The sequence below is a fragment of the Patella vulgata genome, chromosome 7 (genome assembly GCF_932274485.2).
Source record: "Patella vulgata chromosome 7, xgPatVulg1.2, whole genome shotgun sequence".
Taxonomy (NCBI): domain Eukaryota; kingdom Metazoa; phylum Mollusca; class Gastropoda; family Patellidae; genus Patella; species Patella vulgata.
This window is the reverse complement of record NC_065885.2, coordinates 36,113,679-36,128,695: the sequence shown is the minus strand read 5'-3', so window position 1 is coordinate 36,128,695 and position 15,017 is coordinate 36,113,679. Positions and strand designations below refer to the sequence as shown.

General features: G+C 35.3%; 1 protein-coding gene across 4 annotated transcripts; it reads left to right on the top strand.

Moving 5' to 3' along the window:
* Positions 1 to 1,564: 1,564 nt before the first annotated feature.
* LOC126828602 (RNA exonuclease 4) lies at positions 1,565 to 14,085 on the top strand. 4 transcript variants are annotated; one of them, XM_050558474.2, is made up of 8 exons: positions 1,565 to 1,660; positions 4,810 to 5,253; positions 6,353 to 6,507; positions 6,744 to 6,884; positions 7,304 to 7,497; positions 8,307 to 8,395; positions 11,631 to 11,780; positions 13,811 to 14,085. In XM_050558474.2, exons 2-8 carry the CDS (start codon positions 4,813 to 4,815, stop codon positions 13,940 to 13,942), a joined length of 1,302 nt encoding a protein of 433 aa, XP_050414431.2. In that variant the 5' UTR covers positions 1,565 to 1,660; positions 4,810 to 4,812; the 3' UTR covers positions 13,943 to 14,085. The 4 variants fall into 4 exon arrangements, with proteins under 4 accessions (XP_050414431.2, XP_050414428.2, XP_050414430.2 ...); XM_050558471.2 differs by lacking the exon at positions 1,565 to 1,660 and adding an exon at positions 2,864 to 3,086; XM_050558473.2 differs by lacking the exon at positions 1,565 to 1,660 and adding an exon at positions 2,879 to 3,015.
* Positions 14,086 to 15,017: the final 932 nt, after the last annotated feature.

Below are 15,017 nucleotides of genomic sequence, written 5' to 3'. Positions count from 1 at the left end.
TTTTTGCCCGGATTATTCAACTGGTGTTATTGACTGGATTATTTGACTGGTTTTTTTTCGACTGGTTTTGTCGACTGAATTATTCGACTGGTTCTGTCAACTGAATTTATTTGACTGATTTTATCGTCGAAAAAAGTCAAATATCCCAGTCGATAAAACTATTTTCTTGTGGCCCTCGTCCAGACGATAAAATCAGTCAAATATCTCAGTCAATAAAACCAGTCAAATATCCCAGTCGATAAAACCAGTCGAATATATAAGTCGATAAAACCATTCAAATATCTCAGTCGATAAAACCAGTCAAATATCACAGTCGATAAAACCAGTCACTAAACCTGGTGGTGAAAAACTGAAAACAATACTCTGATGGGATTAAACTAAGATAGTAAAATGTAGCACAGTTGTCTTAATAGATAAATCCACAACATGGTCTTCATCCCAGATCAAGCTGACAATGTGCTTTTGACAGTTTAAATAGGCCCAACCATTGACTGAATTATTAGAGTTACTTGATGAGAAGTTTTCTTTCCACTGCGCCCAGTCGAATATCTGAGTCGATAAAAGCGGTCGATCAATAATCAGCAGCAATGTCAGTGAACTAAGATAATATCGAGTAGTCCAGTCATACCCATAGCCATAGCTGTAAAAGGGCCAGGGGCTACACCCCCTCCCCTGCCAAAAAGTTTCAAGTTCGATTCGACTGAGTTTATTGACTGGAAATCCTAGTGGTACTTTATTAGGTGTAATTGGAAAATTACAATGACGGAGATATATCTACGTCATTGGTACCACACTGATCAGAAGTGAATTTTTCGCTAGGCCGCTACAATCACTAACAAGGATGACATCGATGCGACTTAATGAGTCCCATATATTAACTTTTTTCTTCCGTCAAATTAAATTCTAAAACATTTTTTCATTTATTAGAAAAATATATAAAGACGTTTGAATTATTTGTAGGTAAAAAGTATTCCCTATTTGGTGTAAATGGGTATTAAAATAAGTAAAATTCACCATTTAAATTAGCCCGAATCAGTAACGTCACAGAGTATTTTTACTCGGTGGTAACGTCTTATGTAAACAATGCACGCCTTATATATTGAGCCAATGATTGACGCCGCGTGATGTGACGTCACGTGTCGAAACAGTCATCCGTTACAGAGATATTAGAAGATCTCTGTGAAACAAATTGCATTGGTACATCAGATTAAAATAATCCACTCGGCAAACCTCGGAGATTCCGTTACTCTACATCTAGCCTCGGATGTATGACGGTAAGTGATATCTATGTGGTCTTCGCCTACACAATTGCAATGCGACACCGGTTTACTTATTAGGAAAATTTGCCGCTTTTAAAAACAAGTTATCAAAATTGAGTCGTTCGAAGCGTGTGTAGAATTTTCGGTGCAAATTTAAGTTGTACTTGTTTGAAGAAAATCGGATGAAACTTGAAAGAAAAACATTCTTCACAAGGCGTCGTCATGGGCAACGCCGTTGGTAATTCGGGAACTTGAAAGAAGTTCCAATGGCGGAATCTGCTGAGGTTTGCCGAGTGAAAATAATCAACGCGTAACCGGAAATAATTAATTCGGTGTATTTGGATTTTGATAGTAACGGCGTTACTCACACCTTCTTTCGCAATATTGTCAATCATTAAACGGTTTATTGTGTCACCATAGAGTATGGTGGCTGAAAGCGTCCATTTAGATCGGCGTGTTTCTAGATACAACGCGAGAGTCGCCGTTAAGCCAGCACGACGAAAAAGGCGCCGATCGGCGACTCTCGCCTCGGAAGTTTATAGTTAGTTACATGCGGAATGGCTACACGACGAAAAAGGCGCCGATCGGCGACTCTCGCCTCGGAAGTTTATAGTTAGTTACATGCGGAATGGCTACATTTTAATTCTTGTATATGGACACAAATTACCAAATATTTCTACGCCGTCACCCACCAATGTAGGGCGAAAGTTATTTTTAGTCTTTCTCTCCCCTTTCCCTTTCCCCATTTTGCATGGCGATTTGTGGTGTAGAATCGAAGAAAGGGGTTTGAAAATACATTTTCTGCTAGGTTTTGGTGAATATTCATGTTTTTGAGAGGTTGGTTAGATTGAAATGTAGGGCCGAAAATTGCATGTTTACTTGTCTCTACTTGTGAACCTCATTGCTTTTGTGCAACAGTTTGCCACAAGTTGCTCCATCTGTGGCAGAAAGCGTTCTACCCAACGAAAATTTGGGAAAAAGTTAGAGCTGGTCCAAGATATGAGAATTAACATTAAATCAATGGGAAAATATTTAGTGATATAAAGACGTTTACATTTTAAATCTAATTCCAGTGTAACTAAACAGGTTTTGAAAGTACACGTGTCTGTAACACTCATAAATTTTAATTTGCCCTAGTGTCACTGAAAATGTTGATATAGCTAGACAGCCCATACCCATCCAAAATCTCCTCCATTCTGATTTTATATACAAGAAGTAAAATGTAGCAATTGCGATGTAACTAACTATAAACTTCTGAGGCGAGAGTCGCCGTTAAGCAAGTCGCCGTTAAGCAAGTCGACGAAAAGGGCGCCGAAAAAGGCGCCGATTTTTTCGGCGACTTTTTCGGCGCGTGCATGGCTTAACGGCGACTCTCGTGTTGTGAAAGTCGCGGGTCGCCGATAAGGCAGTACGATCGGCCGATCGGCGCCTTTTTCGTCGTGCTGGCTTAACGGCGACTCTCGAGTTGTATCTAGAAACACGCCGATCTAAATGGACGCTTTCAGCCACCATGTTAGAGGTGCATATCTCCATGGGTGTCACGAATGTCACACATAAAGAACATTTCATTTCCTAATCAATTTAATTAAATTTTATTTTTCTAGCTATTTTATCTTTTTAAAAACAAATATCAGTAGGCCTACAGATCTATATACAAAATAGAAAAATGGAATCTTTTAACTTTGACGTACTACGAACATAACTCAATACGTACGACGAAATCCTAGTGTCCAGAAAACCGAGACTATAATGAACGGTAACTCTAGTTTGGGCCCTTAGAAAAATAGAAACACATGTCAGTCTTGAATATAAAAACATTTATGTATGGTAAATAACCGCTTATCAATTTAGTGTTAGTATAATAGTATAGTTAGATAGTTAATGGAAAAAGCTACGTTTAGCCACTGATCTACACCCGACTGGTTTTATCGGTGTGGTTAAAGTGGTGCCGTGGGTTAAAAAAATATGGTTAATGAACTTAATGTCCCACCCAGACAGACTTCCCAAAAAAGAGAAATGAGCAGAAACCTCATCTCTCAACCATCCGTGTTTCGAGATAAGAGATGGTACTATATAGATCCACCTGGCAAAGTCAAATGCAGATCAGACAGATTTCAATAAACAAAACTGACATTTTTTTCTTCAAAACAAGTTCTGCCACATCCAACTACAATTTAAGCATATAATCCTATGGCTATGAATATGAAGTGATAATAGCTGACTTTACGGAGCATTTTAAATTTGACATCTTTACGTCATGAAGGTGGAGCTAAATATATATCATGTACAACAACAAATCCAAATTTGCGAGAAGTACTAACCTGATAGTGATTTAATTAAGTGATACAAGTCTCACCGGACTAATGCACCGTAATTATGAATGTCGGTCTGTATCAATTTTGATAAAAAAAAACAATGCTTGATTCACTTTCCTAACAATATCTTGTTTCACTAGATTGGGCTGAATATTTTTAATAAGTCCTAATAGTATAAAACTAACTTATTTTTAAGGTGTTGTGTTACATGCATTAAGAACGAAGTTAAGTTTGCCAGCTTAAACTAAAGGCATCCGATCATAGCTAAAAACAAGCACATCAGTTATCTCAACGTTTTAGCTATGCTTTCTTGTAGCTAGGTGATTTATTACTATAAACACATGTACTAACGTCAGAGCTAGCAACCAAATTAATGCTGAAAACTTTTTGGGACTGAACATTATGTGTACATTATATGTAATGTAGACCTACCTCCACCCTATAGTATAGATAAGAAACCTCATCTCTCGACCCTGCGTGTCTCGAGATAAGAGATAGGCCTACTAAGTGACCGCCCTAGACATTTGCCAATGGCGATAAGATAATTCTTTTTATTGGCGATCAAATTGATGATACTGTGAAAGTTTTGGCGAATGAATTTTAGAGAGTGTAATTTGGAAATTGTCTAGTTCAACACTTCTTTCGATTAACTCGATGTAGTGTCTATTTTTAGTACATTATTGACTCTAGTCTCGATCTTGCAAGTGCCAAATTAGTCAATTGTTACACATTTTAAAAGAAAATGAAAGATCCAGTCTTGAGACTTAACTTTCAAATACAGTTACATCCCTTTTGTATGCCCCCCCCCCCCCTCCGACATTTGGAAGCAAAATAGGTTTGACGTCTTAACATCATTTTAAACAATTTGAAATAGCAAGTAGAGAACCTTTATATGTCGCACATGACTAATGCACCATAATTGTGAATGGTCGTTCAAATTATTTTATAACCACCGCTTGATTAACATTATTGACAATATTTACTGATAAACAAAACTGGGTATGTTTGTATAAAGTTGACTTATTTTTAAGATGTTACATGTATTAATAGAGATCCAATAGGCATCCAATCGTACCCAAAAATTAACAAAGCAGTATATCTCAACTTCTTTAGATACTTGCTCGTACTGTAGCTATCTCCACCCTAACCCAACCCAACCCCTCAAAACCACAACTCCTCATGCACACACATGACAAACACTGATTTATGTTCTACATTACATTCCTCTTTTTCAGATTATGACGCAGAATATGAAACGAAAATCAGAAGAAAGCAGTCAGATTCCAGTGGCTACAAAAAAGAAAAAGCTGAATAAAAATGGAAATAAAAGTAGTAGGCCTACAATAAAGGCAAGCAACTCCAAAAATGAGTTTGTACCTCAAACACCTGAAATAAAAGTGTTAGTTGATGCTACGAAAAACCTGAGTGATAATAAATCAGCAATTAAAAAAAACAGAAAAGGAGTTAGAACTTTAGAAATAAGGAAAAATAACAAAACTGTGTCTTCAGAAAAACAAACCCATTCTGGGAAAAAGTGGAAAAAATTGAACAAATTAAAGAGAAGGAAAATGAAAATGAAAGAAAAAAAATCTTCACCTGAAATAAAACAAATTGAAAAAGATGTAAAAAGAGTTCAAATACCAAAAGAAATTTCAAATAACTGGAAGATCCTGCATAAGGTACATGTAATTATATGAATATAATGAATATTTATTACTTACACTTGTATTAATGTTGTACCATTGCTTATTCGCAATGACTTAGTGAGTGGTGGTGTCTCACTAACCAATAGGTATCAAGTTCTATCCTGGTATTAGCTAGAAAGTCCCATATAATTTTCCAGTCAGGTTTCCCCTTGTCACTGGTGACTGATGGATGTCATTGCAAGGAAATAATATCTATACTAATGTCCAAAAGAAAGTATACACACTAAAAATATGACTAAGTTTTGTTTTAATAAAAAAAAATGTGATAAAACTACACTGAACATGTCTCGTGCGTCCAAACTCAATATTTCTAAGCAAATAAACGACAAAACAAATGGACATTGTACCCAAATACCACATACAATGGAAAAATGACTTTGTTTGAAACAGGACGAAATGCACAGTTTATACTTTCTTTTGGACATTAGTATAGTCAATTGGATGGACGAAAAATTTGAGGTGATGTGTACACATTGTCTTACCGTACGAGTAAAAAAAAGCATTGGCAGTTGAAATTTAAGGAAGAGTAGGCAGAAGTATTATCAGTACTCACTGTGTATTAAATCTTTAGAAATCTGTTTAAAGATTTGATATCAGTACTTATTATTAACTGGATACTTATTTTATGAAACATTCCTTACACTACACATAATTAAGGTTTTGTAGGCCTATCAATAATAGGTGTTTAAAATTCAACAGAATATTATACAGAAAAATATGTGATGATTTGTTTGATAATATATGCATACATGTAGGTATTTATAATAGTAATTGGTGGGAGCCAGAGAAAAGCCCACAATGTTAGACAGGGTGATCTTTAATGTAGGATTGAACCACAATAAGTTAATTAATGACAGAACTTATGATTTAAAGTGCACACCATTTGACCCCAAACCACCTCTCTTAAACAAAGTCCTTCTGAGATTTCTGTCTTCATTAGCCCAGTTGGAGCAGAACAGTAGGACTTTAAACCCCATTTGATTTCATTTCTTTTAAAATTTTCTGTATGTAAATGTAAATCTTATAAGAAATAAGTACTTGCTAAATGTTTTATATATCAATTAATCCACAGACACTGCTTAAAGACAAGATACCAACAAAAGCGAAAGGTAAACCAGGTGCAAAGAAAAGAATCATAGGTAGTGACCTAGCAAAAACTAAACAGATTACTGAAAATAAAATAAGAAAAGAGAATGCTGGGGAGATAGTAAAAGCCAAGGAAGCTGAGTAAGTTATATTTTATTGTAACTGAAGCAAACACGATATTTTACTCAGAATTAGATATTTTAGTGTCTATAGATTCAGTATTATTAATTAATTGTTAGATTATCCAAGTTTCCACTGACAGAAGGCCACCAAATCTAGTCCAAAACACACAAGAAAATGGAATGGCATCACCATCAGAAGGATGTCTGTTGTATTAATATACAACTGTATGTATTTAAATGATGATTATATTCTAGAGAACCAGATATTTGGTTTGATGGCGTTGATGAAATGTTGTTAGATATTGAAGCAAGAAAGGCTAAACGTTTACAAGATGCGGCCAATCCTAAGTACCAAGACACAGCTTCTCAGCTTATTAAAACTGGTTCTTTTGAAGGGTAGGTTATGATCAAGATTAACATTAATACATACATATTCCAATATGAAAATGTTTTTGACAGACCCCGAGATAAGATAGGATGGAGGGATTGGGTAGGGAGACACTGTGTATACTAAGTCTCACAGGTTTCACCAATAATCGGCTGTGACATTAAGAAAACATAAAAAAATCAGTGTATCACAATTATTGTCTACTTAATATTTTTAAAGGCTTTAACAATCCTGAATACTCCCATTTATCGCATCATCTGTTTATAGTTAAATTTTGATTAGACATACGATAGTTTATAAGAATGATCAGAATTTTTTTTTAAATAAAAAAAGATTATGCGGTCGTTATTGAATGGCACAGCAGTATCTGAAAACCCAAATATTGTCTTTCTTATATAACCAAACTAATTCCCATATTTCATTGTAGATTAACTAAAATTGTTGCTATGGATTGCGAAATGGTTGGTGTCGGGGTTAATGGTAGTGAAAGTATGGTTGCCAGGGTGTCAATTGTAAACAAATATGGTCAATGTTTATATGATAAATATGTTAAACCAATGGAACCTGTTATAGATTATAGGACATTTGTTAGTGGTATAACACCAGAAAACATTGCTGATGGTACGTAGGAAAATGGATTTTAAAGTATGAAAACTGATTAATATCAGATTGAATAGCAGTGATTTTCTGATAATAAAAATTCCATGACGATTGAACTAAAGGAGAAATCTTAATCTGGGTCAAAAAAAGAAATGGTTGAATTGTCTTGCTCTTTTATGTTATTTCAATTTTTTGTTGTACAAGTTCTGTTTAGTTATAGAGCCCTGCATGGAAGCATTAAAGTAAAGATTTATCTGTGTCAAACCAAATTTGATATATCTATGTTAAAGTGAGAGTCCACTTTAATCGGCATTGAATATGCGTGTTAATTTAGCAATTGTAACAGGTTAAGCTCTAGTACATGTCATATTCTTGATTAATGCCTGTTGTTTATCTCTCTATAACGTAACTATACATTATTTTGGTAAACAACCAATTAGAGAATTCAAGTTTTCAGACCTTATATTTGAGAAATGTGGAGGTTTGTTTGTAAGATTTAATAGAAGTTTATAGATGAACATAATATATTATGTTTTATTCCATGCAAAGACTGGACATTGATTTTTATAAAGTAATAACAATAAGTAAACATAAGTCTGTTTATTCATGTATAATTTATGCATATGATGCTGTTATGAAAATGTACAGTAGACATACCAGTACTGTGCTTCACTTGGTGATGGAATGATACACATTTCGCCATTCATTTATAAATGTAGCTAATGGCAACAGTTTACATCCTGGGTTAGTATGATACATGTAGATGGAAACACAAAGTGTCTACTATATTATGTCCTATTGGTTTCCATTTGGTGATTGTATTATTTCAGGTGAAGATTTTTTCACAGTACAGAAAGAAGTCAGTCAAATATTAAAGGGAAGAATATTAGTAGGACATGCATTAAGTAATGATTTAAAGGTATGTTAAAGTCAGTTTAATAGGAAACACTATAACTAATGATTTAGAGGTATTTAAGTACCAGTAAGTTTAGCAGAATACACCATAACTAATTATTTAAAATTTAAAGGTTTATTACAGTCAATTTATTAGAATGCACTATAATGATTGAAAGGTAAATTGAGAATGAAAACACCATACATTTAGAGGTATGGCCCTTGATCACTTTATAAAATCTTGTATACACTCAATACAAAACTTATCACCCGATCTTCATGTTGATTTCATTATTTCTGTTTTTTATGGCCCTTGTTCACTAAGCAAAATCTTTTGAATGCTCTAATAACAAATGTTATCAATCGATCTGCTTGAAATTTTTATAATTTCTTAAGTTAGTGAAATGAAGAATCCTATCAAAATTGGACAGTTTCCATAAATTATTTCTTTAGCATTATTGTCCTTGCTCCTTTTTTGTACGCCCACATTTTGTTGTCACCCCTGTTCTTCCAGACATCCGTCCGTCTGTCCATCCGCAATTTGTTTGTGGACACTCAATAGGTCACAATTCTTATCCGATTTTGACTAAACTTGAAATATAGGTCTATCTCCAAAAGATCTTGGTTCCTTTCGATATTGCCATGTATCGGATCAAAACTTCATGGGTTATGGCCCCTGAGTGTACGAAAAATCACATTTTTAGCTTGTGGACACTCTAAAGGTCACGATTTTCATCTGATTTTGATGAAACTGGAAATGTCTTTTTATAACCTAAAGATCATGGTTCTTTCGACATTTGCGCATATCGTATTCTAGCTTCCTAAATTATGGCCCCTGATCGTACGAAAAATCACGTTTTGTAGCTTGTGGTCCCACTAGAGGTCACAATTAGTATCCGATTTAAAAAAACGTTTGAATATATCACTGTTACACCGTAATAATAGTTGGGTTCAAATTTCATGAAAATCAGACCAAAACTGCCAGACAAAATGGCCACCCCTCCTACGCAAATAGTGTAAAAATATGGTATATCGAGGTTGTTGATCCTCTAGAGGTCACAATTTTGATCAGATTAAGATGAAATTTGAAATACATGTTTATAACCCAAAGATCTTGGTTCCTTTCGCGCATATCAGATGGTAACTTCCAGAATTATGGCTCTTGATTGTACGAAACAATCATGTTTTTAGCTTGGTGGCCCCCGCTAGAGGTAAATTTTTTTATCCAATTTCAAAAACCGTTTAAATATATTACCGTTACACCCTATTGACGGTTGAGTTTGAATTTTGTGAAAATTGGACCAAAACTGACAGACAAAATGGCTGTATCAAGGTTGTGGACCCTCTAGAGGCCACAATTTTGATCCGATTTTGATGTATCTTGAAATACATGTTTATCATCCAAAAATCGTGGTTCCTTTCGATATTCATGCATATCGGATCGTAACTTTCTGATGGTACGAAAAAAAAAGTTCGAGTATATCACCATTCCACAATTATGAGTGTTGAATTCGAAATTCGGGAAATTCGAAACGAAACCGCCCGACTTAGCTGCTCTTTGTACGCAAATTGTGTAAAAATATGTTATACGAAAGTTGTGGAACCTCTAGAGGTCACAACTTTTATCCGATTTTGATGAAACTTAAAACATATCTTTATATCCCAAAGATCTCAGTCCCTTTAGATATTTGCGCATTTCAGACCATCATTTTCTCGATTATGGCCCCTGATTATACAAAAAATCGCTTTTGTTTTTAGCTTGTTCTCTATCCATCTCTTGGAAAATGCGTGCATATCTTGCCTGGCAGCCTAGTTAGCTCATGGACCCGCTAGAAGTCACAATTTGTATGCAATTTTAAAAAAAAAACGTTTAAATATATCACTGTTGCACATCAAAGAAGGTTGAATTCAAATTTCGAAGATCATAATAACCTCGTTTACATCGTGCGTGATCGTAATAGCGGTAAACGGCTTTGTTGTAGAAAATTCTTATGACATGGAAAATACGTGAATGATTAAAAATGGGCCGCTTCACGCCATTGATTAGATTCCCACATATCAATTAACTATTATTGTTCTACTACCGGACACTCATCATTATCAACACAACACTCAGTATAATCTGTTGACGACTGTATACAACTCTATAACACCAATCACGAGATTATGTGGCTTCTATACGTGTGGATTATTCTGTACAGGCCGTATAATTGTATTGTAGAGGTCGATCGTAGCCATGTTTGAAAATTGGGTTTTGAAAAAAAAAGGCTCTCTTTCCGGCATGCAAAATGGCCGTTGGGTCAGCTCTAGTTACGCTCATTTTCCATAGCCCTAGGTCCTGACCGGCATATACGGCCGACGTGGAACCCCATGGTTGTGTACACTCTAGAAGTCACACCTTTTATCCAATTTTGATGAAACTTAAAATGTATGAATATAATTCAAAGATCTTGGTTCCTTTCGATATTTGCACATATCGGATTGTAACTTCCTGGATTATGGCACCTGATTTTAGCTTGTGGACACTCTAGCGGTTACAATTTTTATTTGATTTTTAAAAAGCTTTTAAATGTATCACCGTTACACCCTAATGACGGTCGAGTTTGAAAATCGGACCGAAACTGCCTAACAACATGGCCACGCCTTGTACGCAAATAGTATAAAGTATGTCATTTCAGTCCATTTCGATATTCGCGCATTTCAGACCATAACTTTCTGGATTATGGCCCTTGATTGTACGAAAAATTGCTTTTTTTTTTTTTTAGCTTGTTCTCTATCCATCTCTTGCAAAATGTGGGCTATCTTACCTGGCAACCGCTGGTTCGATACTTCTATCAAAAAAGGTTCTCTTCCTCTCTACTTGAAATTTCAATAATTTCCATTTATTAATCCTAAAGTTATGGCCCTTGCTTACTCTGTAGAACTTTTTTTTTTTTGCTGTTGTACTTAAAATTATGACAGTTTCTGATAATTACTTATAACTTGATTATGTCATAGAATCTTGTCAGTGCACCAAGGATATTTTACTTTTAAATTACCTAAAAGATTCTCAATACAACATCCTTTATTAACTGCCCAGATGATAGTGTCTGACAACCTATCTTTGCTATGAATGTCTTTGAATATAGAATTTATATGTATAGCTGTGTTTTGTTTTTTTAACGATTTCAGATAACTGAAATATGGTTGCTAATATTAGTTGTATGAAGATTCTTATTAAATGTTATCCTTGTAAAATAGCTCTTAATTATTATTTTCAGGTACTCTATCTTCAACATGATAAGAAAAATATTCGAGATACATCCAAGTACAAGGGTTATCGAAGTTTATTTGGCTTTAGAACACCATCACTGAAAAAACTGACAAAAGAAGTCATTGGTGTCTCTATACAGGAAGGGGAACATAACTCTGTAAGTTCTTGTGACATGATCTATCATCTTAACAGACTTGAATAAAATCATGTTACTTAAATTTTTTGATAGAAATGAATTATCTTTCAGGTGCTCAGTAACAAGATGGCTTCCTGGAATTATTAGAATTTAATGTAAACTATTTTCATGTATATTAGTCATCGCCCCCGTCCGTCTGTCCACAATTTGTTTGTGGACACTCTACAGGTCACAATTTTTATCCGATTTTGACGATCCGATCATCCAAAGATCTCAGTTCCTTTCAATTTTGGCATGTTTCGGACCATAACTTCATGGATTATGGCCCCTGATTGTACCAAAAATCATGTTTTTAGCTTGTGGACACTCTAGAGGTCACAATTTTCATCTGATTTTAATGAAACTGGAAATGCATGTTTATAAGCCAAAGATATTGGTTCCTTTCGATATTTGCGTACATTGGACCGTAACTTCCTGACTTATGGCCCCTGATTGTATGAAAAATCACGTTTTTAGCATGTGGTCACTCTAAAGGTCACAATTATTATCAAATTTAAAAAATGTTCAAATATGTCACTGTTGCACCATAATGTTTGTCAAATTCGAATTTTGTGAAAATCCGACCAAAACTGCCGGACAAAATGGCCGTCTGTGTAAGCAAATAGTGTATTCATATGGTATATCAAGGTTGTGGACTCTCTAGAGGTCACAATTGTGATCCGATTTTTATGAAACTTGAAATACATGTTTATAACCCAAAGGTCCTGGTTCCTTTTGATATTCGCTCATATCAGATCGTAACTTCCTGAATTATGGCCCTTAATTGTACGAAAAATCACATTTTTAGCTTGTGGTCCCTCTTGAGGTCACAATTTTTATCCGATTTAAAAAAACTGTGTGAATATATCACCGTTACACCCTGATGAGCTTGAATTTCGTGAAAATTGGACCAAAACTGCCGGCAAAATGGCCGTCCCTCGTACGCAAATAGTGTAGAAATATGGTTTATCAAGGTTGTGGACCTTCTAGAGGCCACAATTTTATCATATTTTGATGAAACTTTAAACTTGTGTCTATATCACACAGATCTTGATTTCTTTCGATAATCGTGCATATCCGAACCTAACATACTGGATTATGGCCCCTGATTATTTCGAAAAATCGTGTTTTTAACTTGTGGTCCCTCTAGAGTTCACAATTATTATCCAATTAAAAAAAACCCATTCAAATATATAACTGTTACACTGTAATGTTGGTTGAATTCGAATTTTGTGAAAATCGGACCAAAACATCCGGACAAAATGGCCGCCCCTAGTACGCAAATAGTGTAAACATATGGTATATCAAGGTTGTGGACCATCATAGAGGTCACAATTAAAATATATGTTTATGTCCCAAAGATCTTGGTTCCTTTTGCTATTTGCGCATATAAGACCATAAGTTCCTGGATTACGGCCCCTGATTGCATGAAAAATCATGCTCTTTAGTTTGTGGATTCTCTAGACGTCACAATTTTTTATGCGATTTTAAAACTGTTTAAATATATCATTATTCCACCATAATGAAGGGGGGAATCGAAACAGACTGCACAACAAAATGGCCGGACTTTATACGCAAAATGTGTATCCATTTTGATGAAACTTAAAAATATCTTTATATCCCAAAGATCTCAGTCCCTTTCGATATTTGCACATTTCAGACCATAACTTTCTGGATTATGGCCCCTGATTGTACGAAAAATCGCTTGTTCTCTGTCCATCTCTTCCAAAATGTGGGCATATCTCGCCTGGCAACTGATGGTTTAAAATATGTTCACAATGAAGTCTAGCCGTACATTGTGATAGCCCTTTTGTGCATTGGTCCATTTTCCACAATTTTCTTCATTTTCTTATTAAAACTTGAAAAACATTTTGTGGATAGGCAGAGATATGTGTAAAATAAACTTGCTTACACCCAGGAACAGGTGTATGTAGGGAGACATTTTTCTCAAATATTTTTAATATGTTGATGACCTAACCCAATCCACTAACACTTGGACTCATGTTTTTCAGGTTACAGATGCTCAGGCAGCTATGAGGTTATATACAATGTACAGAAAGCAATGGGAAAAAGACATCAAACTACAAAGGAAGAGAAAACATTTCAAGAAAAAGTTACTGGAAAAGGCAGAGGAAAAAAAATAATCATGGGAAGCATGAGTGAATGAAAGGGAAAAAATGGGTGAGTGAAACAGTGAGTGGATGAATAAAATAAGAGGTAATGCAAACTATGTAACTGTTTTTCTTTCTATAAAGAATTGTAAAAATAAAATTCACATGGGCTGAAATTGATTGTTTTGTCATTTTTATACCTCCGGTTTCTAGATGTGGACCTAGATGTGGACGTATATTGCCGTTGCTCCTGTCTGTGTGTGTGTGTGTGTGTTTGTGATTGCGTGTGTGGGTGTGTCGCCTACAGGCTGTAATTCTTAAGTGATCGTCTTGAAACTTTACATACTTATTCCTTTTACTCTCAGGGTTGAATGGCCAAATGGTTAGCATGTGCGTGCTGTATCATAAAGTCTGTCATTGAGTCAACTGGCGGGGTTTCAATTCCGTGGTTGTACGTGACAAGGTGTAGGGTCGCCTGTCCAACCTTGTGGGTTTTCTCCAGGTCCTCTGGTTTCCACCCATTGCTAAATAAAGTCACCTACGCACAACCGAATTCTTGAAATAAAATTGAACCATGTGTTAGTCACGAAATGACCTACAGTAAACTTCGCATAAGTTGGATCTAAGTGGACTGACCAATTTTATCTAAGTTAAGCGAAGATCCGAGTTAGCTGAAGACCGAAATTCAATTTTAGCTTGATTAGAAATAAACTGCAAGAGCCGGAAAACAAATAATTCAACGACACATTTCAAGCTTTTGTTCGTATGTGCAAGTAGATAACTTCCGTTTTGGTGCGAGTAGATAACTTCCATTTTGTCGCCATCTTTGAAAAATGTCCTAAATTTTCCCGGAAAGTATCTCGTACAGCAGACAGCCTATTATTGCGTTGTGTCAAATAGGCTGATTTGAGTCAAAATGATAGGGGAAAATATTTTGGGGCTCTGTGCGTTTTAGGCCATCGGTACGAAACTGACTTAGTCAAATTCTGAACATACTTAGGCGAAGGAAAAAGCTATAATTAGATCAAATGGACCGAACATTTTGATCCGAGTTGAGCAAAGATCCGAATTAGGAAATTTGAGTTACGCACAGGAATTTAATAAGAAA

Coding starts and splice junctions, on each gene's coding strand:
- LOC126828602 (XM_050558471.2), top strand. Junction 7,498..8,306: donor ACCAGAAAACATTGCTGATG/GTACGTAGGAAA, acceptor GTATTATTTCAG/GTGAAGATTTTTTCACAGTA. Junction 8,396..11,630: donor CATTAAGTAATGATTTAAAG/GTATGTTAAAGT, acceptor TATTATTTTCAG/GTACTCTATCTTCAACATGA.